We start from the raw sequence: 26792 nt of genomic DNA, 5'->3' as shown, positions 1-26792 counted from the left end.
TTGGTTCTTTGAAAAAATAAACAAAATCGACAGACCCTTAGCCATGCTAGCGAAGAGAAGAAGAGAGAGAATTCAAATTACTAGCATAAGGGATGAAAAAGGCAATATCACAACAGACACTTCAGAAATACAGAAGATAATCAAAAATTATTTTGAATCCTTATACTCCAATAAATTAGAAGATAGTGAAGGCATAGATAAATTTCTTAAGTCATATGATCTGCCCAGATTGAGTCAGGAGGATATAGACAACCTAAACAGACCAATATCAATTGAGGAAATAGAAGAAACCATCAAAAGACTACCAACTAAGAAAAGCCCAGGACCGGATGGGTATACAGCAGAGTTTTACAAAACCTTTAAAGAGGAACTAATACCAATACTTTTCAAGCTACTTCAGGAAATAGAAAAAGAGGGAGAACTTCCAAATTCATTCTATGAGGCCAACATCACCCTGATACCTAAACCAGACAAAGACACTTCAAAGAAAGAAAACTACAGACCAATATCTCTAATGAACCTAGATGCAAAAATCCTCAATAAAATTCTGGCGAATCGGATACAAAAACATATGAAAAAAATTGTGCACCATGATCAAGTAGGATTTATCCCTGGGATGCAAGGCTGGTTCAATATACGGAAATCAATAAATGTTATTCACCACATCAATAGACTTAAAAATAAGAACCATATGATCATCTCGATAGATGCGGAAAAAGCATTCGACAAAGTACAGCATCCCTTTATGTTCAAAACTCTAGAAAAACTAGGGATAACAGGAACATACCTCAATATTGTAAAAGCAATCTATGCTAAGCCTCAGGCTAGCATCATTCTGAATGGAGAAAAATTGAAGGCATTCCCTCTAAAATCTGGAACAAGACAGGGATGCCCTCTCTCTCCACTTCTGTTCAACATAGTTCTCGAAACACTGGCCAGAGCAATTAGACAGACGAAAGAAATTAAAGGCATCAAAATAGGAAAAGAAGAACTTAAATTATCACTATTTGCAGTGACATGATTCTATACCTAGCAGACCCAAAAGGGTCTACAAAGAAACTATTAGAGCTAATAAATGAATTCAGCAAAGTGGCAGGATATAAAATCAACACGCATAAATCAAAGGCATTCCTGTATATCAGCGACAAATCCTCTGAAATGGAAATGAGGACAACCACTCCATTCACAATATCTTCAAAAAAAATAAAATACTTGGGAATCAACCTAACAAAAGAGGTGAAAGACTTATACAATGAAAACTACAGAACCCTAAAGAGAGAAATAGAAGAAGATCTTAGAAGATGGAAAAATATACCCTGTTCATGGATAGGCAGAACTAACATCATCAAAATGGCGATATTACCAAAAGTTCTCTATAGGTTTAATGCAATGCCAATCAAAATCCCAATGGCATTTCTTGTAGAAATAGAGAAAGCAATCATGAAATTCATATGGAAAAATAAAAGACCCAGAATAGCAAAAACAATGCTAAGCAGGAAGTGTGAATCAGGTGGTATAGCGATACCAGACTTCAAACTATACTACAGAGCAATAGTAACAAAAACAGCATGGTACTGGTACCAAAACAGGTGGGTGGACCAATGGTACAGAATAGAGGACACGGAAACCAATTCCCAAAACTACAACTATCTTATATTTGATAAAGGGGCTAAAAGCATGCAATGGAGGAAGGATAGCATCTTCAACAAATGGTGCTTGGAAAACTGGAAATCCATATGCAACAAAATGAAACTGAATCCCTTTCTCTCGCCATGCACAAAAGTGAATTCAAAATGGATCAAGGAGCTTGATATCAAATCAGAGACACGCCGTCTGATAGAAGAAAAAGTTGGCTACGATCTACATTCGGTGGGGTCGGGCTCCAAATTCCTCAATAGGACACCCATAGCACAAAAGTTAATAACTAGAATTAACAAATGGGACTTACTCAAACTAAAAAGTTTTTTCTCAGCAAGAGAAACAATAAGAGAGGTAAATAGGGAGCCTACACCCTGGGAACAAATCTTTACTCCTCACACTTCAGATAGAGCCCTAATATCCAGAGTATACAAAGAACTCAAAAAATTAGACAATAAGAGAACAAACAACCCAATCAACAAATGGGCCAAGGTCCTGAACAGACACTTCTCAGAGGAGGACATACAGTCAATCAACAAGTACATGAAAAAATGCTCACCATCTCTAGCTGTCAGAGAAATGCAAATCAAAACCACCCTAAGATACCATCTCACTCCAGTAAGATTGGCAGCCATTATGAAGTCAAACAACAACAAGTGCTGGCGAGGATGTGGGGAAAAGGGTACACTTGTACATTGCTGGTGGGACTGCAAATTGGTGCAGCCAATTTGGAAAGCAGTATGGAGATTTCTTGGAAAGGTGGGAATGGAGCCACCATTTGACCCAGCTATTCCCCTTCTCGGTCTATTCCCTAAAGACCTAAAAAGAGCATGCTACAGGGACACTGCTACATCGATGTTCATAGCAGCACAATTCACAATAGCAAGACTGTGGAACCAACCCAGATGCCCTTCAATAGACGAATGGATAAAAAAAATGTGGCATTTATACACAATGGAGTATTACTCTGCATTAAAAAATGACAAAATCATAGAATTTGCAGGGAAATGGATGGCATTAGAGCAGATTATGCTAAGTGAAGCTAGCCAATCCCTAAAAAACAAATGCCAAATGTCTTCTTTGATATAAGGAGAGTAACTAAGAACAGAGTAGGGACGAAGAGCATGAGAAGAAGATTAACATTAAACAGGGATGAGAGGTGGGAGGGAAAGGGAGAGAGAAGGGAAATTGCATGGAAATGGAAGGAGACCCTCAGGGTTATACAGTAGAGGGGGTAGAGAGAGAAGAGGGGAGGGGAGGGGAGAGGAGGGGAGGGGGGATAGTAGAGGATAGGAAAGGCAGCAGAACACAACAGACACTAGTATGGCAATATGTAAATCAATGGATGTGTAACTGATGTAATTCTGCAATCTGTATACGGGGTAAAAATGGGAGTTCATAACCCACTTGAATCAAAGTGTGAAATATGATATATCAAGAAATTTGTAATGTTTTGAACAACCAACAATAAAAAATTAAAAAAAAAAGAAAAGGTTTGTATCTGTTCTGTGCCTATTTTTCTCATCTGTAAAATATTTTATATGTATTTTGAATATGCATGCCATCCATTCTCTATGTTTATGTGTATACAACAAATAATTAGAAACACAGCAAATATTTTTTGCTCCTTCTGAGGGTTGTCTTTTTCTTTTTGGTAATATCCTTTTCTGCAAACAAAACAAAACACCTTTTTAGCTACACAAGAGCACAAAAGAATGATCCACAGAGGTGGCAAAAATATTTGCAGATCATGTATATCTAATAAAGGTCTAGTATCCAGAATATATGAAGAACTCTTATACTCCAGGAGCAAAACAAAATCAAAACCAAATATAAACCAAAGAACCACTTAATTTAAAAAAGAGTAAATGACTTGAGTAGACATTTTTACAAAGAAAATATATGAATGGTCAACAAGCACATGAAAAGATGCTCAATATCTTATGATTAGAGAATTCCAAATCCAAACCACTACAAAAATATTCCACACATCTGGTATGGCTATTGGAAGGAAGGAAGGAAGGAAGGAAGGAAAAAAAAAAGAAAGAAAAGTGCTGTTGAGAATGTAGACAAAGTAGAACTTTTTTTGGCACTGGGGATTGAACCCATGGGCATTCAACCACTGAGCCAATCCCCAGCTGTTTTTATATTTTATTTTGAGACAAGGTATTTCTAAGTTTCTTAGGGCCTTGTTAAGTTGCTGAGACTGGCTTTGAACTTGCAATCCACTTGCTTTAGCCTTCTGAGTTGCTGGGATTACATGCCTAAAGTTGAACTTTTATACCTTACTAGGGGAAATGTGAAATGGTGCAGTTACTGGGGAAATTAGTTTGGTGATTACTCAAAAATTTAAACATAGAATTACCATTTAACCCAGCAATTCCATTCCCATGTATACACCCCGCCAAAATTGAAAATGGGTGTTCAAACATAAACTTCACACCAATGTATATAGTAGCACTGTTCACGATAGCTAAAAGGTAGAAACAACTCAAACGTCCATCGACTGATCAGTAGATAATCAAAATGTGGCATATATCCATACAAAGAAATATTCTCAAGTCATTATAAAAGAAATGAAGTACTGATTCCATGTTGCACAAAGGAACCTTGAAAATACTATGCTGAGTAAAAGGTTAGACACAAAAAATTACATGTTACACAATTCCATTTATATAAAATATCTAGAATAGGTAAATTCATAGAGACAGAAAGCAGACTAGTTGTAATCAGGGGCTGGAGAGAAGAGGGTCAGGACTGAATGCACTTTGGGGATGATAAAAATGTGGAACTAGACAGTCATGATGGCTGCACAATATTGTGCTAAATGCCACTGAATTGTATGCTTTACAATGGGTAAAATAGTACATTTTATGCTATGTGTATTCTACCATTAAACAACAACAACAAAACCCACTGGCTGTGCCTAATGTGGTGATTAGAGGAATAGTCAGCATGGGTTTCTAGCACATTCTGGAGAGCTGGGAGACTGCCACATGGGGCAGGGGCTGGGTAAGGCATGCAGGACAACAAGTCAGGTTCCCAGGCCAAGAAGTAGAACTTCCCAAAATATCTGACGTTGATGGTTTTGTTTTTAAAATGTGAATTCCAAGAATTTGCAGAACCATGAAGGCTCAGTTTTAGAAATATATATTTCAGATTATTTAATATTTTAGACTTCTTAAATTGTGATTTTTACTCATTAATGCAGACATTTGAGTTGAAGCGAATGCTTTTAGAAATGGCATTTAAATAACAGACAAAACCAATTAAGAGAAAATTTCATACCATTACTGTAAAGGACAAAGTTTCTGAGATCCTGGGAGGCTTGATCTAATTTCATTTGCATGGCAGAACCATACAATCTAGAATTTCCAGTTACCTTAATAATTGTTTTCCCCTCTTTTCTCCCTGCCCTTTGGTGAACTGTCTTTCTGAAAGTTCCATCTACTTGGTAATTAGTAGTTGAAGAACATTGCCCTCAGTCTTGCCTGGGATGTGTTCTAGAATTCAGACCTTCAATCTTGAAAGGCAGAGACTGTCACTGGTTTGCCACTGCTGTATCTCCAGTCTCAAGCCTGGCATAGAGCAGGTTCTCTAACATTTATTGCACAAGTGAATGGAAGCTTAGCTGATTGCACAAGTGAATGGAAGCTTAGCTGATTGACAAAATAAGTAAACTTTATAGAAGTAACATATGTCACAACATAGCACACCAAGGAAGCTTATTTTTGATGTGGAAGTGGGTGCAAGCGATAAAACTCAGGGCCCTCATGCATGCAAAGCAAGCACTCTACCACTGAGCTATACCACCAGCTCCAGGAAGCCCCTTTTGGTATTTATGTGGGTGGCAGATCATATGGAAAAAAAAAATCATGTGGAAATGAGTGCTGTCTGAAGCAAGTCAATCGCAGGACAGAAAACAGCACAAATGAAAACAATCTCAGCCCTCTAGACATGTAGTTTGGAAGACATGTGCTAAATATTGTGTCAAGGCATGTTTAATTTTGTTTGTTCCCCTTTCTTTCATTTTCCACTCCAATATATAATTGTTCTAATGTGCAGATATGCATCATTCTTTTTATACAAGTTCTTTAAAACTGTACTGTCTGATGAGCATGTGTTTTTGATTTATGGTGTTGTGTTATAAATCTCATTCTCTTCCTTACTCTGTGCATAAAAGACTGGCATAGCAAATGCACAAAGCCTTAAGGGGGAAAAAAATACAGTATTCATTTAGAGTGCAAATGCTTCATTTGAAATCTTTCAGGACAGGAAGTAAAGGATGAATAAAATCAAAGCTGGCAAAGGTATCCAGGATTGATTGATTAATTAATCTTTTTAAAATATATATTTTTCAAGTTGTAGATGGACATAATAACTTCATTTTATTTGTTTATATATTTTATGTGGTGCTGAGGATCAAACCCATTACCTCCCAGGTGCTAGGTGAGCGCTCTACCACTGAGCCAAAACCTCAGCTCCAGGATTAATTAACAGGAAAGAAAGCCAATATATGAGATGAGAAGTCTTATCATGTGTGCCTTTTTACATTATCATTTTATAACAGGAATAAAATGTGGTTAAAGGTAATTCCTTACTAATCTTTAAATCATTCTGACACAGGTATTTCTGTGGTTAATTTCATTCCTTAAAGGAAAGGTATCAAAGTACTACATGAAATAAGAACCAAAGCAGATTTTGTACATTATTATAATACTTAGTTCCTTCCAATTATTAAGAGTCTACTTATCCTTTGGTCTGATGTTTGATGGATAAATATAATACATTTCAATATTCATCTATTGTTAAATAAATTTGGGGGGATTTAGCCTTACTTGATTTTGGATGGTTTAAGACGTGAAACTGGGGACGTGTCCTTTAAGCCCCAAACTTAACTGCTAATGATCTGGTTCTGAAACATTCCCTAAAAGCTCATGTGTTAAAGACTTGGTCCTTAGTGCAGCAGAGTTCAGAAGTGATGCTGGGAGGTAGTAACTGGATCAATAAGGCTCTAACCTTATCAATGGATTAATCCATCAATGGTTTCATAGCTTAATGGGCCATTGGGAGGTGGAGGAGACTTTAGGAGGAGGGACTTTTGGAGAAAGCAGGTCCCTGGGGTGTTCTCTGGAAGGGTTTATTTTGTCCCCTGCCCCCTTCCCTCTTTTTTCACTTGCCAGTCACCATGAGGTGAGCAGCTTTATTCTACCATATACTCCCCTGCCATGAAGTTCTGCTTTGCCAGACACCCAAAGCAATAGAGGCAACTGACTGTGAACTAAAATCTCTAGATAAGAAAATACTTCAAAGAAGGGAAGATTTAAGTATTTTGTCAGAGAAACATAAAGCTGACCAACACACTTACTTTATCATGAGGCTTCGGCCATCCATACCTTCACCATCTTCTATATCATATTTGCTTGTCAAGTAAAGGGAAATCTCAGTCTTTGAGAGTTGATTTAGTGTATTGGCCTTGTTAGGGTCATTGGGGTCAACTGCTCCTTCCCCTGTACAAAAAAACCCAACAGTGTTATTCTTGCAAGTCACTCCTTGTGATGGCATCAGCAATGAAAGAGAAGGTTCTGGAAGACACAGGATGAGTAATAAGATGGGTGATCATAGTCCTCACAAAACCACAGATCTTCAAATTATGAACAAATAACTAAAAAGAGAAAACTACTAATAAAAGAAATCCTTGGAAAACACAGTAAGGAACTTTCCATTTTCTAATAAATGTCTCTGTAATGCTTTCTTTGTGAAGCGGATTAACAAACCCTTTTTGATGTATCTGGAGCTTATTCTTATATATATCAAATGTTTTACAACCCAGGACACAATGAATTATAGAAGTCTTAATTTTTTGGGGTGTGGGGGGTAGAGTACTGGGGATCAGACCCAGGGCCTGGCAACTGCCAAGCAGGTGCTCTACCAGTAAGCTACACTCCAGCCCTGATTTACAGAGTCCTTAAAGTAAGAAGGGGGCAAGGTAGTTATTCCTTTAAATTAGCTTAAGTATTAAATTCCAAAAATAAATTTTCTATCTAGGATACAAAAATGAAAATAGCCAAAATCCATAGACATGAGGATGAGTTAACAGGAACAAACTCTTACCAAGAAAGGATTCTACGGTGGGCACTTCTCCCAGCGACTCCAGTAATTCATTGAGTAAGTCATTTCTTTCAGGAGCAATGGCATCCTGGTGTTCCAACAGGAGCTTTATACAGAGAGCAACACACGTGCAAAGACAGAAGTCAGTTCCTAACTGCTACCATATATATATTCCTCCCATTCAGTTTTCAATATTTTCTCCAGATATTATTTACATCTTTAATACAAATCTGACATTAATTAAAATTGTGGACTATAAAGAGACACCGTTTTCATTTTATCTTGAGGGTAAATATGCTCTCGATATTAAGAAATTATAGAAAGAAAGGTATTCATTAAAAAAAAAAAAGCTACTTGACAGCAAGATCTTGTGCTTCCTCACCTTTACAGAAAAATTCAAAATCGAGGAGGAGTCTAAAGTAAAGCACAAGTCTTTCAGCTAACACTGGCAGCAAACTGACTGGAAAGGCATTTCCATACCTCTTCTGAGATCAGTTATGCTGCAATCAAACACTATGGTTAAATATTCTAAAAATCACAACTATTGCCGGGCGGTGGCACATGCCTATAATCCTAGCAGCTCAGGAGGTGGAGGCAGAAGGATCTAGAGTTCAAAGCCAGCCTCAGCAAAAACAAGGTGCTAAGCAACTCAGTGAGACCCTGTCTCTAAATAAAATACAAAATAGGGCTAAGGATGTGGCTCAGTGGTCAAGCGCCCCTGAGTTCAATCCCTGCCCCCCCCCCACCGCCCCCAAAATCACAACTATTAGCTATTTTAATTGGTTGCCTGGCATTGAAGATCCTTCACAGGTAAGGATGACAGACATGTCCATGTGGTTCCCTAACCTAATACCTAAAAGTGATGGGTGGATCCCTCTTTTTGTGATCCTAAAGAGGCTCAAAGATGAGTGACAACTGCTGGAGTGTCTTTCCAGGTCTTATAGATAGCAGCATCTGAGGGGAAAATGATAAAGGACAATATATCTGTTTTTGTTTGCATTTCTAATTAAACTGAAACAATATTTCCAAACTATGGAGTTAATACCTCTGATGATAGGCAATATGCTTTCAGGTGTTGTGGACTATTTCATAAAAATCTGAATCATAATCATAAAATTAGCCCCGTTTCCATTTTAAATCCTTTTTTTGGTACCAGAGATTGAACTCAGGCGTGCTTAAACTAAGAGACAGGGCCTCACTGAGTTGCTTAGAACCTCCCTAATTTGCTGAGGCTAGCTTTGAACTGGCCATCCTCTTGCCTCAGCCTCCCCAGCAAAAGGGGTTATGGGGCATGCACAAAAATTGCACAACTCATTTTTAGTCACCAAATTCATTTAAAATGTTTGATGTCTGGTGTTTAATATATTCACAGATTTGCAAAACCAATTCCACTATCTAATTTCAGAATATTTTAACAACCCTAAAAGAAAACCTGTGCTCATTAATATTCACTCCCCTCTGTCCCCTTCTCCCAGCCTCTGGAAAACACTAATCTACTTTTTTGACTCCATGAATTTGACTATTCTAGGTACCTCATCTAAGTAAAATCACACAGCATTTGTCTTTTTGTGACCAGCTTACTTCACTTAGTGCATTGTCCTTAAGGTGCAATCAGGTAGTATGTATCACAATTTTCTTCCCTTTTAAAGATGAATAATATTGCACTTTATATGTGTCATATTTTATTCATTTATCTATCAATGGACACTTGGTTATTGTGACTAATGCTGCTGTGAATGTGGGTGTACAAATATCTTTTCAATCTTGCCATTAATTTTTTTGGGTGTACATCTAGAAGTGAAATCACTGGATTACATGGCAATTCTATTTATTTATTTATTTATTCGTTTTTGGCGGACATAACATCTTTGTTTGTATGTGGTGCTGCAGATCGAGCCCGGGCCGCATGCATGCCAGGCGAGCGCGCTACCGCTTGAGCCACATCCCCAGCCCAGGCAATTCTATTTAAAAAGAAATTTTTTTTGTACAGAGATTGAACCCAGGGACACTTATCCACTGAGCCATATCCCCAGCTCTTTTTATTATTTTTTTTAAATTTTGAGATAGGACCTCAATAAGTTGCTGAGGCTGGCTTTGAACCTGTGATCCTCCTACCTCAGCCTCATGAGCTACTGGGATTATAGGCATGTGCCACTGTGCCTGGCCTATTTCTAATTTTTGAGGAACTGTCATACTGTTTTCCATATCAGCTGTACTATTTTATAGTCCCTCCAATAGTGCATAAGGGTACCATTTTCTTTACAACCTTTTCAACATTTTTTTAAAATTTTTTCAGGTTGATATTATAACATTTATTAAAATAATGCTATAGGTTAATAGAAACACCAAAGAATCCAAGAATTAAAATGTAAGCTATGTAAAATCCCAACTAAAACCCAAAAGTGTCTAATGTATTCATTCATCAGCTAACTAAAAGCCCAAGAAAGACAAGACATCCAATATAATAAAATACTGCAAAACAATTAGCAATTTTCACTTATGAAAATTGTGGATTTTGCATTTTATATCCTTTTCTCTATTAAGAAAAAAATTCTTTTTGAATTTTACATAACATATATAAAACAAGATAGAAAAATACATTATAAACTTGTAAAAATGGCTGTAAATACATTATCTTACATGTTTCTCAGAGGCAATAGGTTGATTATGGTATGTACAGAGAATGAAAACTACTAAGACAATAAAGAATAGACCAAAATACATGTCAGCTGTCCATTAACCTACCAGTGACACTCTTATCTACCCATGCTAAAAATTATATAATACTGTCAGAAAAAAAGTCTTAAAAACTACATACTTTAATGAGAAATAAATTCAATAAAAAATGATAATACTAAGAATCAAGGCACCAATTTGCAGTCCCACCAGCAACATATGAGTGAACCTTTTCCCCCACATCCTTATCAACAGTTATTGTTACTTATATTCTTGATAATTGCCATTCTGCCTGGAGTGAGATGAAGTCTCAGTGTAGTTTTAGTTTGTTATTTCTCTAATTGCTAGAGGAATATTACTCAGCTATAAAGAAGAATGAAATTATGGCATTTGGTGGAAAATGGATGGAACTGGAGACTACCATGCTAAATGAAATAAGCCGATCCCAAAAATCCTAAGGTCAAATGTTCTCTCTGATATGTAGATGCTAACACACAATAATGCGGGGCATGAGAATAAAAGTTCATTGGATTAGACAAAGGGGAATGAAGGGAAGAGAGGAGAGATGGGAATAGGAAAGACAGTAGAATGAATTGGATATAACCTTCCTATGTTCATATATAAATACACAATCAATGTAACTCCACATCATATACAACCACAGAATGGGATCCTAATTAGAATAAATTATACTTCATGTATGTATAATGTCAAAATACATTCTTCTGTCATGTATATCTAAAAAGAACAAATAAAAATAGCAATTATATAAATGGGTGTGGGATGGTATATAGTGGTTTTGATTTGGATTTTCCTAATCATCAGTGATGATAAACATCTTTTCATGTACTTGCTGGTCACTGGTATATGAAATGTCTATTCAGGTTCTTGGATCATTTTTTAATCAGGTTTTTTGTTGTTGTTGAATTGTAGGAGTTCTTTGTAAATTCTAGATATTAACCTTTTAGCAGATTTGTGATTTGCAAATATTTTCTCCTATTCCATAGGTTGCCTTTTCACTGAGTTGACTGGCTTTTTTGATGCATAGTTATGCCTTTAAAAATCAGATTATTTATCTTTTTATCATGGAGTTGCAGAATTTTATACTCTGGAAACAAGTTCTTTATCATATTATTTGCAATTATTTTCTCTCAATCTGCAGGTATCTTTTCAATTTCTTATTTTTTTTAAATGTACATTTTTTTAAGTTGCTGATAGACCTTTATTTTTTATTTATTTATATGCAGTGCTGAGAATCAAACCCAGTGCCTCACACTTACCAGGCAAGTGCGCTACCGCTGAGCCACAGCCACAGCCCCTCATTTCTTTATGACACTATTTACAGCACAAAAGATTTCAGTTTTGCTGTAATTTAATTTCTTTCTTTTGCTGCTTGTGTAACTGGTGACACATCTAAGAGACCAATGCTGACTTTAAGGCCACAAAGATTTACTCCTACAATTTTTTTTCCCAAGAATTCTATAGTTTTCATTTTTACATTTAGATGGAACTCTTTTTGAGCTCTTTAATTTTTTTTTTTTTTTGGCACAGCATGGAAAGAAATCCCACTTTATTCTTTGGGTTGTGGATTTCAAGTTATCCCAGTACCATTTGTTGAGAAGGTTATTTTATGCTTATGCCAGCTGAGTGCTGCATTCATTACTGGCTTTTCTTTGTCAATCTTTAAGATTAATTAAAGAGAGAACATTTCTTTTTACTGCTGAATTTTCCTAACACTTCCCTACATTTCTAACTGGGTTTTTTCAAAACCAGGAGAGCAACCTTAAATGCAGTTTCAAGGCAAGGAAGTAATCTTCTGTTTTCATTACTTGTTTTCTTCTGAAGTTTCTGTTTATGGCGAGGCATGCTACTTCTTCTATAGTAGAAGCATTTGTGTTTTAATGCAAAGAAATAGGAATTGTTTTTAAAAAGGTAAGTGGCTTCAAAGAAAAGTTAACTAAACAACAGAGGTGAGGTAAAGACATGGCAAAACCTGGAAGGGTTGCATATAATGGCATTTTGGGGTAAAATATATCAGAAACAAGAACAAAAGAAAAAAAAGCAGGATGGATAAATTTATGTACTTGTTTTTTTTTAGAAACGGTCCAGCTGATTTGGCTGCCATATCTGGAAATGGATGATTTAGGTGATTAGTTTCTACCCCTTTATTCTGTAATTTGTGGAACAAAAACATTTCCTGAAAATGTCTCCTTAAAGACCTTATGTTGAAATTCCACATGTTCCCTAGACAGCGAGGGTCAACTACGTGGCCAAGGGTTTGGCAGGTCCGCAGCAGACGCCTCCACCCTTAGACAGTAAACAGGACAGTCTCTGCCATTACACACTGTCCCACATGACATCTGCTTTCAACCCAACACCCCCAAGGAACTACAGCCTCATGCTGTTTCCCAGGACTGCATTCTGTTTTCAATCTTTGTTAACCAAAGGAAACTATTTCTCCTTAAAGACCAAATTAATACAAGAACATTTTTCTCTTTGCTATCCATGAGAAACAATCACTCCCTCTGAAAGAGAATTCCCCACTATCTTTTCTGAATGTGGATACTGCCTTCTGCAAACATATAATCAAGATGTCCATATTTGAGATGGATCATATACCATAAAAATAGACAAATGGGTCATTGTTTAGATATGAGCCTATGTGTTCATTAGAAAATTATTTTTGTACATGGTACCTTGCTGAATGGTTTTGAGATTTGAGGAACTTCTAGAGAAAAGGAGGATGGTTTATTCATTTAGTCAATACTTATTAAGAGCTTGTTGTAAATGTCAGAGATGTTCCCTGTGTCAGCCCTGAGAGACAAAAATCAAAACTAGATCCAATATTTCCTCCAAATTAACATTTAATTTTTCATTTTTTAGAGAAGTTTAATGTAGGTATCGAAATGTTAAGTGTCCAGTTTGCTACTTGTAAGTATATCTGGTTTGAGGGACAGGAGCATGATCTTTGAGAGGTGTGTATTTATTATGTTTTCCTGTAGTTGTAACAGAGGCATCCAGAACTTTCATGTGCATCAAAATACCTGGGGATATTGTTAGAATAAAGACTCATTTGGGGGAGGCCTGGGAGATATTTCTGACACATCCTGAGGACCCTTGCTTTGACTACTGAAGTCTGAAACTATTCTTTAAAAAAACCTACTTCTTTGGCTGGGGTTATAGCTCAGAGGTAGAGTGCTTGCCTAGCATATGCGAGGCACTAGGTTCCATCCTCAGCACCACATAAGAAAAATAAAGGTATTGGGTCAACCTGCAACTAAAAAATAAATGTTTAAAAAAAAAACCCATACTTCTGATTAGACTTAAAACAACACAAAAAAGCCCCAATTAGTCTTTTAAAAACAAAACAAAACCCCTCAGTGCCTGGCTCCTCTTTTCATTTTAAATGATTGAAAAGCTCTCTATGGCTTCCTCATTCCTTCCCAGTGCCACTGTGGAGAACTAATGGTTGATGGTGGTGAAGTTTGCATGAGAACCAGATGGAGACATTATGACAGCACAGACTGCAAAATCATCTGCTTCTAAGAAATGGGAATTCCCAGAACAGTGGAAGTGATTTTTTTTTTCTTTTTAAAGACCATCATAGTTATACACAGTAGTTGGGTTCATTTTGACAAAATCATACATGCATTGGTTTTGATTTACTCCATCTGTCCCTGCTTTTCACTCCTCCCTCCTCCTACTCTCCTTTCACTCATGTATTTTTTTAATATATATTTTTTAGTTGTTGATAGACCTTATTTATTTATTTATATGTGCTGCTGAGAACTGAATCCAGTGCCAGGCAAGTGCGCTACCACTGAGCCACAGCCCAGCCCATCATATATTTATTTTTGATTGATGCTTTCTACATATATATATAAAAGTGAAATTCCCTGTGGTATATTTCTATATGCACATAATGTGATTTTGTTAAATTCTTTCTACATTTCCTCTCTTTTCCTCCCTCTCAATCTCCTTCTAATCCATTGATTAGAAGGAGATATCTTTATGATATCTGATCCATTCCCCATCGCCTTCTTTCCTTTGATTCTCTCTAGCTTCCACATATGAGAGAAAATATTTGACCCTTGACTTTGTGAGTCTGGCTTATTTCACTTAGCATGATGTTCTCCAGTTCCATCCATTTATCGGCACATGGTATAATTGCATTTTTCTTTGTGATTGAGTAAAGCTCCATTGTGCATATATACTACATTTGCTTAATCCATTTATCTATTGACAGGCATCTGGGCCAATTCTATATTTGGTTATTTTGAATAGTGTTGCTATAAACACTGAAGTGGCTGTATCTCTATAGTATGGTGATTTTAGTTCTTTTGGATAAATACCAAGGAGTGAGATAACTGGGTCATACAGTGTTTCCATTCCTAGTGTTTTGAGGAATTTCCATATTGCTTTCCAGAGTAGTCGTACTAATTTTCAGTCCCACCAACAATGTATGAGAGTGCCTTCCCCCCATATCTTTACCAGCATTTATTATTATTTATACTCTTGATAACTGCCTTTCTGACTGAAGTGATATGAAATCTTAGTGTAGTTTTGATTTGCATTTTCCTGTTTGCTAGAGATGTTGAACATTTTTAAATATATTTGTTGGCCATATATTTCTTCTTTTGAGAAATGTCTGTTTAATTCTTTTGCCCATGTATTCATTTGGTTATTTGCTTTTGGGGTGTTAAGTTTTTTTTAAAAAAAAAAATATATATATATATATATATATATATATATATATATATATATATGTTCTGGATATTAAGTTCCTGTCAGAGGAGCATCTGACTAAGATTCTGTAGGCTCTCTTCATGCTTTTTTTTTTTTAGTTGTAGATGGACACAATACCTTTATTTTATTTGTTTATTTTTATGTAGTGCTGAGGATTGAACCCAGTGCCTCACACATGATAGGCAAGCACTCTATCACTGAGTCGCAACTCCAGCCTTCTTTTCATGTTTTTTAATCATTGCTATGCAGAAGATTTTTAATTTGATGTCATCCTGCTTACTGTTTCATGGTTTTATTTTTTTAAGCTTCAGAGGTATTTTTAAAGAGTCTTTCTACCTGCACCAATATGATGGAAGGCTGACCCTATGTTTTCTTTTAGCAGTTGTGAAGTTTGTAGTCTAATTCCTAAGTCTTTGAACCATTTGAGTTTTGTGCATGGTGAGAGATAGGGATCCAGTTTCATTCTTCTACATATTGATGTCCAGTTTTCCCAGCCTCATTTGTTAAAAAGCTTTCTTCTATATTTTTGGCAGCTTAGTCAAGTATCAGATGGCTGTTAGTAGGTGGGTTTATTTCTGTGTCTTCAATTCTATTCCCGTGTTCTTTATGTCTATTTTGATACTAACGTCATGCTGTTTTTGTTACTATAGCTCTGTAGTACAATTTGAAATTAGGTATTGTGATGCCTCCTGTATCTCTCTCTCTCTCTCTCTTTTTTTTTTTTTGGTGCTGGGGATTAAACCCAGGGCCTTGTGCATGTGAGGCAAACACTTTATCAACTGAGCTATATCCCCAGCCCCTGCACAGCTCTTCTTGATCAAAACTTCCTTCTTTCTTTTTTATTGTAGAACAGTATTTTTTTGTAATTTTCTTTTTCCCCCCACATTTTTAATTGGTGCATTATAGTTCTATACAATAATAGGATTTGCTATATATTTGTATATCCACATAATACACAATTCAATAGTATAATTTGGCCAATATCTCTTCCCAGTACTTCCTCTCTCCCTCTTCTCCCTCTCATCCCCCTTGGTCCTTTCCTCTATTGATCTCCTTTTGATTTTCATGAGATCTATTTCTACCTTTCTTTTCCTTTTCCTCTCTAGCTTCCACATATGAGAAAAAATATATGACCCTCAACCTTCTCAGTTTGACTTATTTCACTTAACATAATGGTCTCTAGCTCCATCCATTTTCTCATAAGTGACAATTTCATTTTTCTTTATGGCTGAATAAAACCCCATTGTGTGTGTGTGTGTGTGTGTGTGTGTGTGTGTGTGTGTGTGTATCACATTTTTTAATCCATTCATCCACTGATAGATACCTAGGCTGGTTCCATAGTTTGGATATTGTGAATTATGCTGCTATAAACGTGGGTAGTAGGTATCACCGTAGTATGATGACTTTAATTCTTCAGGATAAATACCAAGGAGTGGTATAGCTGGTTCATATGGTGCTTCCATGCCTAGACTTTTGATGAACCTCTGTACTGATTTCCAAAGTGGTTGTATTAATTTATAATCCTACCAACAGTGTAAAAGTGTTCCTTTTTCTCCACATCCTCACCAGCATTTATTATTATTTGTATTCTTCATGACTGCCATTCTGACTGGTATAAGATGAAGTCTCAGTATAGTTTTGATTTGCATTTCCCTAATTGCTAATGATGTTGAACATTTTTTCATGTTTGCTGGCTATTTGTATTTCTTCTTTTGAGAAGTGTCTGTTTAATTCATTTGCCTATTTATTAATTGGGCTATTTAATTTTTTTGGCATAAACTTTTTTGGGATTCTTTCTATATTTTAGATATTAATCCTTTGTCAGAAGGATAGCAAGGATTTTCTCCCTGTGGGTTCTCTCTTAACATTCCTAATTGTTTGCTTTGCCATGCAGAAGATTTTTAGTTTAATGCCTTCCCATTTATTAACTCTTGGTATTATTTCCTGAGCTTTAGGGGTCCTATTGAGAAAATCATTATCTGTGCCTATATGCTGGAGTGTTGATCCTATATTTTCTTCTAGGAGTTGCATAGTTTCTGATATAATTTCTAGGTATTTGGTCCATTTTGAGTTGATTTTTGTGCAGGGTGAGAAATAAGGGTCCAGTTTCATTCTTGTATGTATGAATATCCCATTTTTTCCCCAGAACCATTTTTAAAAAAGGCTATCTTTCCTCCAATGTATGTTTTTGGCACCTTTGTCAAGGATCAGATGACTGTAGATGTAAGGGTCTGTCTCTGTGTCTTTTATTCTTTACCACTGGTCTGTGTGTCTGTTTTTATGCTGGTACCATGCAGTTTTTGTTACTATAGCTCTATAGTATAATTTGAAGTCAGATATTGTGATGCCTTCAGCATTGCTTATTTTGCTTAAAACTACTTTGGCTATTCTGGGTCTTTTTTTCTTCCAAATGAATTTTAGGATAGTTTTTTTCCTAGTTCTGTGAAGAATGTTATCAATATTTTGATGGGAACCACATTAAATCCATGTATCACTTTTGGAGATATGGCCATTTTAAGAATATTTTGCCTAAGGAAGTTACATGAGAAAAGCAAAAAAAAAAAAAAAAAAAGAATATTTTGCCAAGCCAATCCATGAACATGGGAGGTCTTTTCATCTTCTGAGGTCTTTTTAAATGTTCTATAGCTTTCATTGTAGAGGTCTTTCATAGATTTATTCCTAGGGTTTTTGTGTTTGTTTTTTAGGCTATTGTGAATTATTTTCCTGATTTCTTTCTCAGCAGACTTATTGTTGGCATATAGGAAAACTACTGATTTTTGTAGGTTGATTTTGTAACCTACCACTTTGCCAAATACATTAGCTTTAGCAGTCTTTTCATGGAGTTCTTTGGATCTTCTAGGTATATATTATCACATCATGTGCAAAGAGTGGCTTCTTCCTTTCCTATTTTTATCCATTTTCTTTTCTTGTTTAATTGCTCTAGCTAGAATGTCTAGGACTATATTAATTATGAAAGCATGGATACCTTTATCTTATCCCAGATTTTAAAGGAAATGCTTTCAATTTTTCCCCATTTACTATGAGGTTTGCTTTGGGTTTCTCATATATTTGCTAGGGATTTCTTTGGCTATTCTAGGTCTCCTATTATGGAAATGATTCTTTGTAGGAGGCTACTATTGGTGGTTTCTTGTTTTTCTTGAACAGCCTATTTTCTGTCTCCTATGTCTAAACCTTACATTGCTTTTTGGTCTTTTGGCTAGGATCAAGCATAGTATATACCCAAACAACAAAATAGGGAGAACATTCTCACTTCTCTAGAAAAAGACTAGAAAATCTGAGACTCTTATGAAAGGGGGAGAAACAGGTGTGGATCTAGGCAGTATGGCTCTAGTGAGAGAACTCCAGGGCTTTTCCCTGTTCATGGCCTAAATGCTATATTTACAATCTGACTTTGCAAACAAATTATGTCTGAAGTTACCTCTATTGTTTAAGGAAAGGAGTTTTTATTAATGTCTAAAAGTTAGGAAATAAATAGTGGAGGGCTTTTTAGGACTAAGAATATGAGTATTAGCATATGTGTACCCCCAAGTCCTATAGAGACCAAGCATTTTTAACTGAATAGACATCTGAACCATGGGTCCATTACCAAGACCCCTCCTCAGTCCCACTTACTGAATGCGTGTTGATGATTTCTTCAATTGAGATATAAATGACTGGTTTGCTGACTGTCACCAAGTCTGTGTATTTGTCCATATTAAACTTCTCTTCTGGTTCAGGGACATTACATGCTTCTTTGAAGTAATTCCTAACAAAGGGTGAAGAAAAGCCTAATGTTACAGTCAAATCTGTGACTTAAATAGCTTTATCAAAGTAGGAATTTTTAATGATGGCTAGTACTTTGTTCTCCATCCCATACTTTGAGGGAGATGTTTATAGTTTCTTTCAGTCTGGCTCCTGACTATGAGAGCCCATCCATGTTTCTGGATGGTAGACCCAGCTCCTCAAACAGAACAGGAGAATAAAAGGGGCATGAGGTCCCATTTATGAATCACTGTGATCAAATCATGTTATCATTTAAAAATGGTCTCTAAAAGACTGGGAATGTAGCTCAGTGGTAGAACACCTGCCTAGAATGCATGCATGACACACTGGGTTCATTCCCAGTATCCCCTCTCCCCTCCCCCACAGTTCTGGATGTTTCAATAAAAATGTCAAGACTAATTCTAATTTTGTATGCTAGGATTGAACCCAGGACTTTGTGCATGAAAGCACATACTGTACCACTGAATAACATCTCCAGCCCTAAGATGAATAATTCTTGATTTGAGAATCAAGTCTTTGTAAAGAATACAACCCAGAAGGTAATTTATCAATTTTACAACTTTAAATGGCACAAGTTCTGGGTCTACACCACCCTAACTACCACCTTGACAGAAATGGGAGTTAAGACTACTTCATTCTTGCTTGATTCAAGCAATAGTTGCAGGCATATGGGAAGACTATTAAAGCTACACATACAAATTTGGAAAATGCTGTAATACTTTAAAAACCTCTACCATTTAAACTATGGCAAATATAGACAGAGATATGAAAAAGAGACAAGCATCTTATGATGTCAGTTTAAGAGAAGTTCCAAATGACCTTAGCACAGGTGGTGTGTGCGTGTTTTTCTATACAGTTGTAAATGTTTCAGACATCTGAAATCATCCTTGAAATCTCTCCTAAGAGCACTCAAGACTTATCCACCAGAAATGACTTTTCCCTTCCCAACCCTGGGTTGGGGGAGGTGAAACGGCAGAAGTCATGTGGTGGTGGGGAATCATGTTCCCCATGACAATAGGTCTCCCTGTTCTGTTTTGGTTATAATTGTTCACGGTAAATTGAGACACACAAAGAATAAATATGAGTGGAAGAGAAAAAGGATGAATTCAAGATGAGGCAAGGGGAGGTGTTTGGGGTTGTTTTTTCTTTTTAAATGAAGAGCTGGGAACCATCTATGGATGGCTGATAATAATTCAAGAAAAAAAGGAACTGAAAGGGAAGCTTTAACAACATTTAAGAGTTTGCAAGAAATATGGGCCATGGATAGTACTTTTTCAGTCACTGAGCAGAATTAAAACAAACAGCTTCACGTGGTAAAAATAAGAATTCATATCCCACTTGAATCAAAGGTATGAAATATGATATGTCAAGATCATTGTAATATTTTGAGCAATCAATAAAAAAAAAGAAAGAAAGAAAGAAAGAAAGAAAGAAAGAAAGAAAGAAAGAAAGAAAGAAAGAAAGAAAAAACAAGCAGCTTAAAAAGCTAAAATTTGCTGCAGAGGACTGGGGTAACTTTCTCCCAAAAGGCTAAAATTTCCAGATAGGGATGGTGATCATGAACTATCAAGTCATTAACCCAGAGGAAATTGAAGAATGGGCAATTAGTCTCCTAATGAAGACAGAAGGAGGTAGAAGTTGTGTAACACTTGTACAATCTTCTGTAGACAAGAGAACAAACAAATGCCAAGATGAAAGTGTTTCATCAGAGAGCTTCCTGACAGGGGAGTAAACCTTGCTGACTCACTCCATTCTCCCTGTGTAATGATCAGGGTGATATTTTGGAAACACAAAGTCAATACTATTAAATCTTACTTAGATAACTAAGAAAGGCTGAGAATAGGAGAGCCCACATGCACACATAATCATCTACAAATATAAAATCTGGGATTTTCCCAACCTTTCAAAACAAAATACTCCATTTCCTCCTGTTGTTTGTTGCAGATAAGGCAAATTCTTCCTGTCGGGGAAAACAACTTAGTCTTTTCTAAAGTTACCCTCTTACGTTCAACAAAACAGAAATCGACTAGTTTGAATGTTTCATTCTAAGTAGTACAAGTGTGTAACAACCAGGAAGAGTAAGCATTTCATTTTGCCAATAGCAGAAATCATACATGTAGGAAGCAATCAGTGTGGCAGGAATACTAGGGGTGGGGAGGAAACGCCTGGGCATCAGCAACCCAGCCTGCTCTTCCTTCCCTTCTCCTTCCTTCAGTGGCAATTGATAGAAGAAATGCATGGAGTCACTGGGGCCCCTGTTTTCCACCCCAACAATACCAGCTCCAGGCACACATTGTTCTTGCCCACCTTCTTGCATGTTTCTTCAAATCTAACATCCCCTCTCACCTGAATTTCTGATATGTCTCTGATAAATAATTGTTCATAGATGAGAGATGCTCATTTTCTCCTTCAAACAGCTTGTTGGAGGCTGCGTGCTGAAGAACCTTGGCCACTGACCCCAAGTTTCTCCTTTGGTCAGAATTGATCTGACCTCCAGCTGTCATGTCAATGATATCAAAGCCATCTGGAGCTACAATGGCAGGGTTCTTGTACCGATAGTACAGGAGATTTCCAACAATCTGAGGTAATGCAAAAGAAAAATACCATTTTTAAGAGAGAAAAATCTAAGAGTTTTTTGATTAAAGTGCATATTCATCACATTTCCCAAGTGAAAGCAGATCATTTGATCATTTTCCGTTTTTATCTGTTTTTTTGTTGTTTGAAGGATTGAACACAGGGGGACTTTACCATTGAGCTATATCCCCAGACTTTTTAATGTTTTTTTTTATTTTGAGACACGGTCCAACTAAGTTGCTTAGGGCCTTGCTAAGTTGCGGAGGCTGGCTTTCAACTTGTGATCTTTCTGCCTTAGGCCTCCAAGTTGCTGAGATTACAGGTGTGTGCCACCATACCCTGTGCAGATCATTTTCTGATGTGTACCCTAACAAAGCATTAAGTAAAGGCAGTGATACAACCACACATTAATATAGTTAACAAAACTATCTTTGGTGAAAAATATGCTAATCGCCCCCAAAATGTTCTAATACAAAAAATTGCAGTCATGTCTAAGATTTCTAAGTTAACCTTAGCATAATCAATAATCTGATAGTCTTTAGAAAGAGAAGTCTTGCAGCTTATTATAAATGGTCATACATGAGGTTAAAAAAAATCTTACAAAATGGTATGTTGGTAATTTTGGTCAGACCCCCAAAAAGAAGCTATGGTGAGAGTACCCTTGAAAATCTACCTTTAATAGCTCATCTTCTGTGGCATCAGGGAATTTCTCATGGATCGAATTCTTCAGTACTTTGGCTATATACCTCAATCCATAACTACATACAGAACAGATGACAAAAGAAAATAATGGAAAAAGGCTAAGTGAGGAAGAAACAAACAGCAATTGTTCCAGTCAACTAAAGCTGAGCAGTTTTCCTAAAAAGTAAACATAAAATGAGATGGTAATGGAATCACAGGACTTCCACTGACGATAATAACTGAGCAGTATTTGTGGCTATGACCAAAATATCATTTCTTCTTTAGAGAATAGTTGTGAATTTAAAAGGAAAATGTGATCCTCTTCAAATAGTTAGCACAACGTGAGGAGAACATCTATCTTCACTGCAGGGGCTTATCTTACACAGGATTCTGAGAACTTCAGCAAATAATGCCAAAGTTGCTACAAATCCAACTTACGGCAGTAGATCAAGGGAGGAAATGATAGAATTCAGGACTTTGTCGGTGACTCTTCTCAGGTTCTCAATGGATGCCTCCAGTTTGTTTTTCACTTCTGGGTACGTTAGAGCTTGTTCTGTGGTCACATCATAAGGCAACTTGCTGAAAACACAAGCACTTTAAATTAACTGGAGCCTTAGGTATAAATATTAGTATTCCTGCCAAGTTGGCTCTACAGTTCAGTTTTTTTTTTTTTTTGTAAGTGAACTGGATGGATGTTGCTCACTTGATTCCAATAATAAGATTCTGCTAAGTGAAGTGTCAGATATGCCTTCTGCCACCAGTGGAGCAGGAGGGACTCCAGGACACCCTCTGGGCTCTTTTGAAATTAGAAAAATTTTATTTATTTATCTATCTATTTATTTATTTATTTTTGGTATGGTGCAGAAATTGGATTGCTCAAGGCCTTGTGTGCATTAGGCAAGGGCTTTACCACTGGGCTGGGGATATGGCTCAGAGGCAGAGTGCTTGCCAAGCAGCATACACTAGGCCCTGGGTCCAATCCCCAGCACAACAACAAACAACAACCACCAAATAAAACCAATGAACCATACCCTGGCTCCTACTTTCTTTGCATTAAAAATCTGAATTATTATTAAAAGTAATATGTGTTCATCACAGAAAAAAAGTACACTGAAGTAAATTAAAAAAAAAAATACATAGAACAATACATAGAACCAGTTTTCATACATCTGCCTAACTTTCCAAGTCCTCCTCTATACATGTGTGTATGGGACCCATATATTCATATGTATGATGCAATTTGTGTATATACTCATTCTATACAGATTACATATACTCATTCTATACAGATCACATATACAGATGTATATGTGAGATATATATAACCAATAATTTTAAAAAAGATAATGGGATATTATTCCTAATTGCATCTATATCACCATCACAATCATTTAATAAATTCTCCAAAGCTAAATATTTTGACTTTTCCTGAATTTTCACTCTTAGAGTGCTATGACAACCACCCATATAATTCTCTGTCATATCTTAAGTATTTTACAAGATATACTTTTGCAAGAAATTAAAAGCTAGGATTGAATAAATCCATAAATAACCACCCAGAATAAGCCAATCTAACTGAATTCTTAATAGTTGTGCACAGAACTTGCTCACTTGGTAACTAAACCAGGATTCTCCTCAGGTGAAGAGAAAGCATATACTACATCTAGGTCTAGGGTTAGTAATACATGAGGGATAAACAAGGGAGAAGATTACAATATTTGTGGCATTGGGGAGCCACTGATTCTGAAGTTTGAAAATACCACTTAGTATCAAGATGACCAAAAGCTCAAGAATATGAGATATGCAGGAGCGAATATGCAGGAGCGAATATTTTGAATTGAAAACTGACTTTTCACAGTAAATTTTTTTTGGCTTAACAGAGTTGAAGAATATATATCAATGAATATGTAAAAATGATCAGAAAACGTTAGTGAAAAACCATCGTTCCTGACTTTGTTACCTGGCTTCTCCAGTTTGTGTTTCTAGTTGGTTCACCCAAGCCTTGTACACCTCTACAGGGTTGGTATTGATGATCAGGTTCTTGTCATCAATGATTTCTTTTACCACTGGAGCCAGAAGTTGGCGCAGGCTGTTCTGTCCTCGGGCACCTCTGTTGAAGCTGACCACCATCTTGATGACTGTAGGGTTACCGGTGACTATGTCCTGTACCTGGTCCACCTTCGACCTAAACAAAGCCCAGCCCAAAATTAAATGGTTTGATTCTATGGATAGAATTTTCAACAATGTCTCCCTGGCAGGCAAGAGCATTTAGAGTTTAATTTTTTTTTTTTTCCATGAAGATCAAGGTTGGTGTGATTTTAATAAAAACAAATATTTGTAAGATGTATTTCTTATCTGAACATTTTAAGGATCTAAAAATAAGGTTTCAGCCTCAATTTTAATCTAGGAGGCAGGTATGAACTGAAAATGAACCAAGACCAACAATACTGGGTGACACTATACAAGGACTGTAATATCTCCAGTTATCACATTTCAAAAATAACTTTCTTGATCAAATGAACCGTCTCTACACCTTCAGATCTCACTCAACTCATTGCAATGCAGCTTCTAGGCACAGTGCATGGCTGAGAAAGCTCTTCTCGACTTTGATAGCTGCTTTTCATGACTTCTTTTCTCTTCCCTCTGTCTAACCCCTTGACCTCCTCCCTCTTGACCACTCCTCCTCCCTTTTCTACTTCTTTCCCTTTAGGGTCTTGACAGTGCCCTTTCCTGGTTCTTATCTTACCTATTCTTTTTTACTTCCTTTGCTGGTTTCTCCTCCAGTTTTAAATTCTGGTTTCTTTCCCTTTTTGACTAATTTTATGTATAAATGGGATGAAACCAGTGGTCAAACAAAATAACTGGCTGATGCTGTCCCCTCAGAATTCACTCACCTGGCACAACCACCATTCTTTTTAGGACTTGTTCTCTGACCTCAATTTCTAATCTGTACCTTCTCCCCAGGGGCCAGTCTGACATTTCCAACTTTCTCCTACATGTTTTCTGTGTTCTCCACCTATAGCTCAAACTCAGTGTGTTAATTCTAAGCTGTATCTTTTTTCCTTCTGACTCCATTTTTCTGACCTGTGTAGCTTCAATTCATCCTCTATGTACACTATTGGTAGATCCGTCTTCTAAGAAAACCAATGTGGTCATGCCAATACCCTGCTCAGAAATTGTTCACAGCTGCCCAGAAAGTAAACAGAACCTCAATACCTGGGCTTCTACTCTGTGTCTCCAGTGATCTGTCCCCAGCCCATCTTTCCTGCTTTATCTCTTTCTCAAATGAGTGCCTTTTACACCACTATTTCTCTATCTCATCTTATAAAAGCTGTAGTTATTCCTTCAAAGTTTTGGGTCAAGCAGCTCCTCCTCTTCCATAAAATCTGCTTCAGTAGTCCTAGAGGGAGCGCCTCCTTCCATCTGTCTAGTCTGCTACATTGCATTTGTCGCTCATTTAGTACTCACACACTCCCCACTGCAGGGCATTATGCTTCTCATGCCTCATTATCTCTTATGCCAGCTTACAGACACCCCCTGGGCAGGGCTGCCTGGCTCATCTGCTTCAGAAACACAGAGGAACTAGCAGAGCATAAGCTCCCAAGAAATTAGACAGCCAATTATGGTCTCTCTTGGCTTAGGACATTTCTCATGGTTTATTTATTTATTTATTTTTTGGAGGCGGGGAGCATTTGTTACAGTTAACTGCACACTCTTTACATCAGCTAAGAGAGAATAAATTAGCAAGAGCAGCTAAGAACTTTAGCAGAGATCATGATCATGATCTGCATCCCACGTATTTATAGCTCTATTTCTTAGAGAGTTTTGATAAAATACATTTTCTCATTGAGTGTTAATAAGCTTTTGGTTTCCAATTGTTGTAGACATACAAAATAAAAAGTTAATTTAGCCCTAGAAAAGGGATCACTGTGGGAAAAAGCTGAACTGCAGAACAGTTCTAACAATGCCAAAATGAAACCATCCATTGAGATTCTATTTTAATTTCAAGAAATTTCATATATTTTAATATGCATGAGTAACATACCACAATAATTTAAAAATTACTTTAATAAACCTGAAACAGTCACCACTAACAAAAGGACCTATGCATTGGTATTTTTACATACATGTTTGTATACATACTTTATTTCTTCCTCCAGAGCAGTTTTAAAAAGCTTGAGGAGTAAGAACTCTTCCCGCTGATTAGAGGCATAATTGTACAGTGTGAAAATAACAGTGTCCATAAATTTAGTTGACTTGTTCTGTGGCATCTGGAAAATCAGCTTAGCCAAGTATGAAGGGTTTGTCTAAATGGAAAGAGGGAAAAAGAAAACACAAAACCCCCACACACTGTAGGTTAATAAATTATTAAAGCAGAAAGCAGTATCTAATTCCTTGCTATTTAGTGACAATGTCATTAAGAGCAATATAAACACATACCTGATACATAACCTTAAGAGGTATCAGATAATATTATTAATACTATAGTATAAAGGTAGCTATATTAGTTATGATAGGATTTGTTATACCCTGTTATATATATTTACTAAATATATATAAAGAAGAAGGGGTTGAGCCCATGG

At 36.6% G+C, this 26792-nt stretch overlaps 1 protein-coding gene across 1 annotated transcript in view; it reads right to left on the bottom strand.

Moving 5' to 3' along the window:
* Iqgap2 (IQ motif containing GTPase activating protein 2) overlaps positions 1-26792 on the bottom strand; it is a 296887-nt gene that overhangs the window by 19602 nt on the left and 250493 nt on the right. The window contains exons 23-30 of the mRNA XM_027927746.2: positions 26353-26516; positions 24170-24394; positions 22648-22788; positions 22202-22286; positions 21301-21533; positions 18805-18937; positions 7753-7855; positions 7007-7148 (exon numbers count right to left, since the gene is read on the bottom strand). Of these exons, the coding sequence (XP_027783547.2) occupies positions 7007-7148; positions 7753-7855; positions 18805-18937; positions 21301-21533; positions 22202-22286; positions 22648-22788; positions 24170-24394; positions 26353-26516 (1226 nt within the window). The remainder of the gene's footprint in view (positions 1-7006; positions 7149-7752; positions 7856-18804; positions 18938-21300; positions 21534-22201; positions 22287-22647; positions 22789-24169; positions 24395-26352; positions 26517-26792) is intronic.

Source organism: Marmota flaviventris, chromosome 5 (genome assembly GCF_047511675.1).
Source record: "Marmota flaviventris isolate mMarFla1 chromosome 5, mMarFla1.hap1, whole genome shotgun sequence".
Lineage (NCBI taxonomy): Eukaryota > Metazoa > Chordata > Mammalia > Rodentia > Sciuridae > Marmota > Marmota flaviventris.
This window is presented reverse-complemented; position numbering and strand designations above follow the sequence as displayed.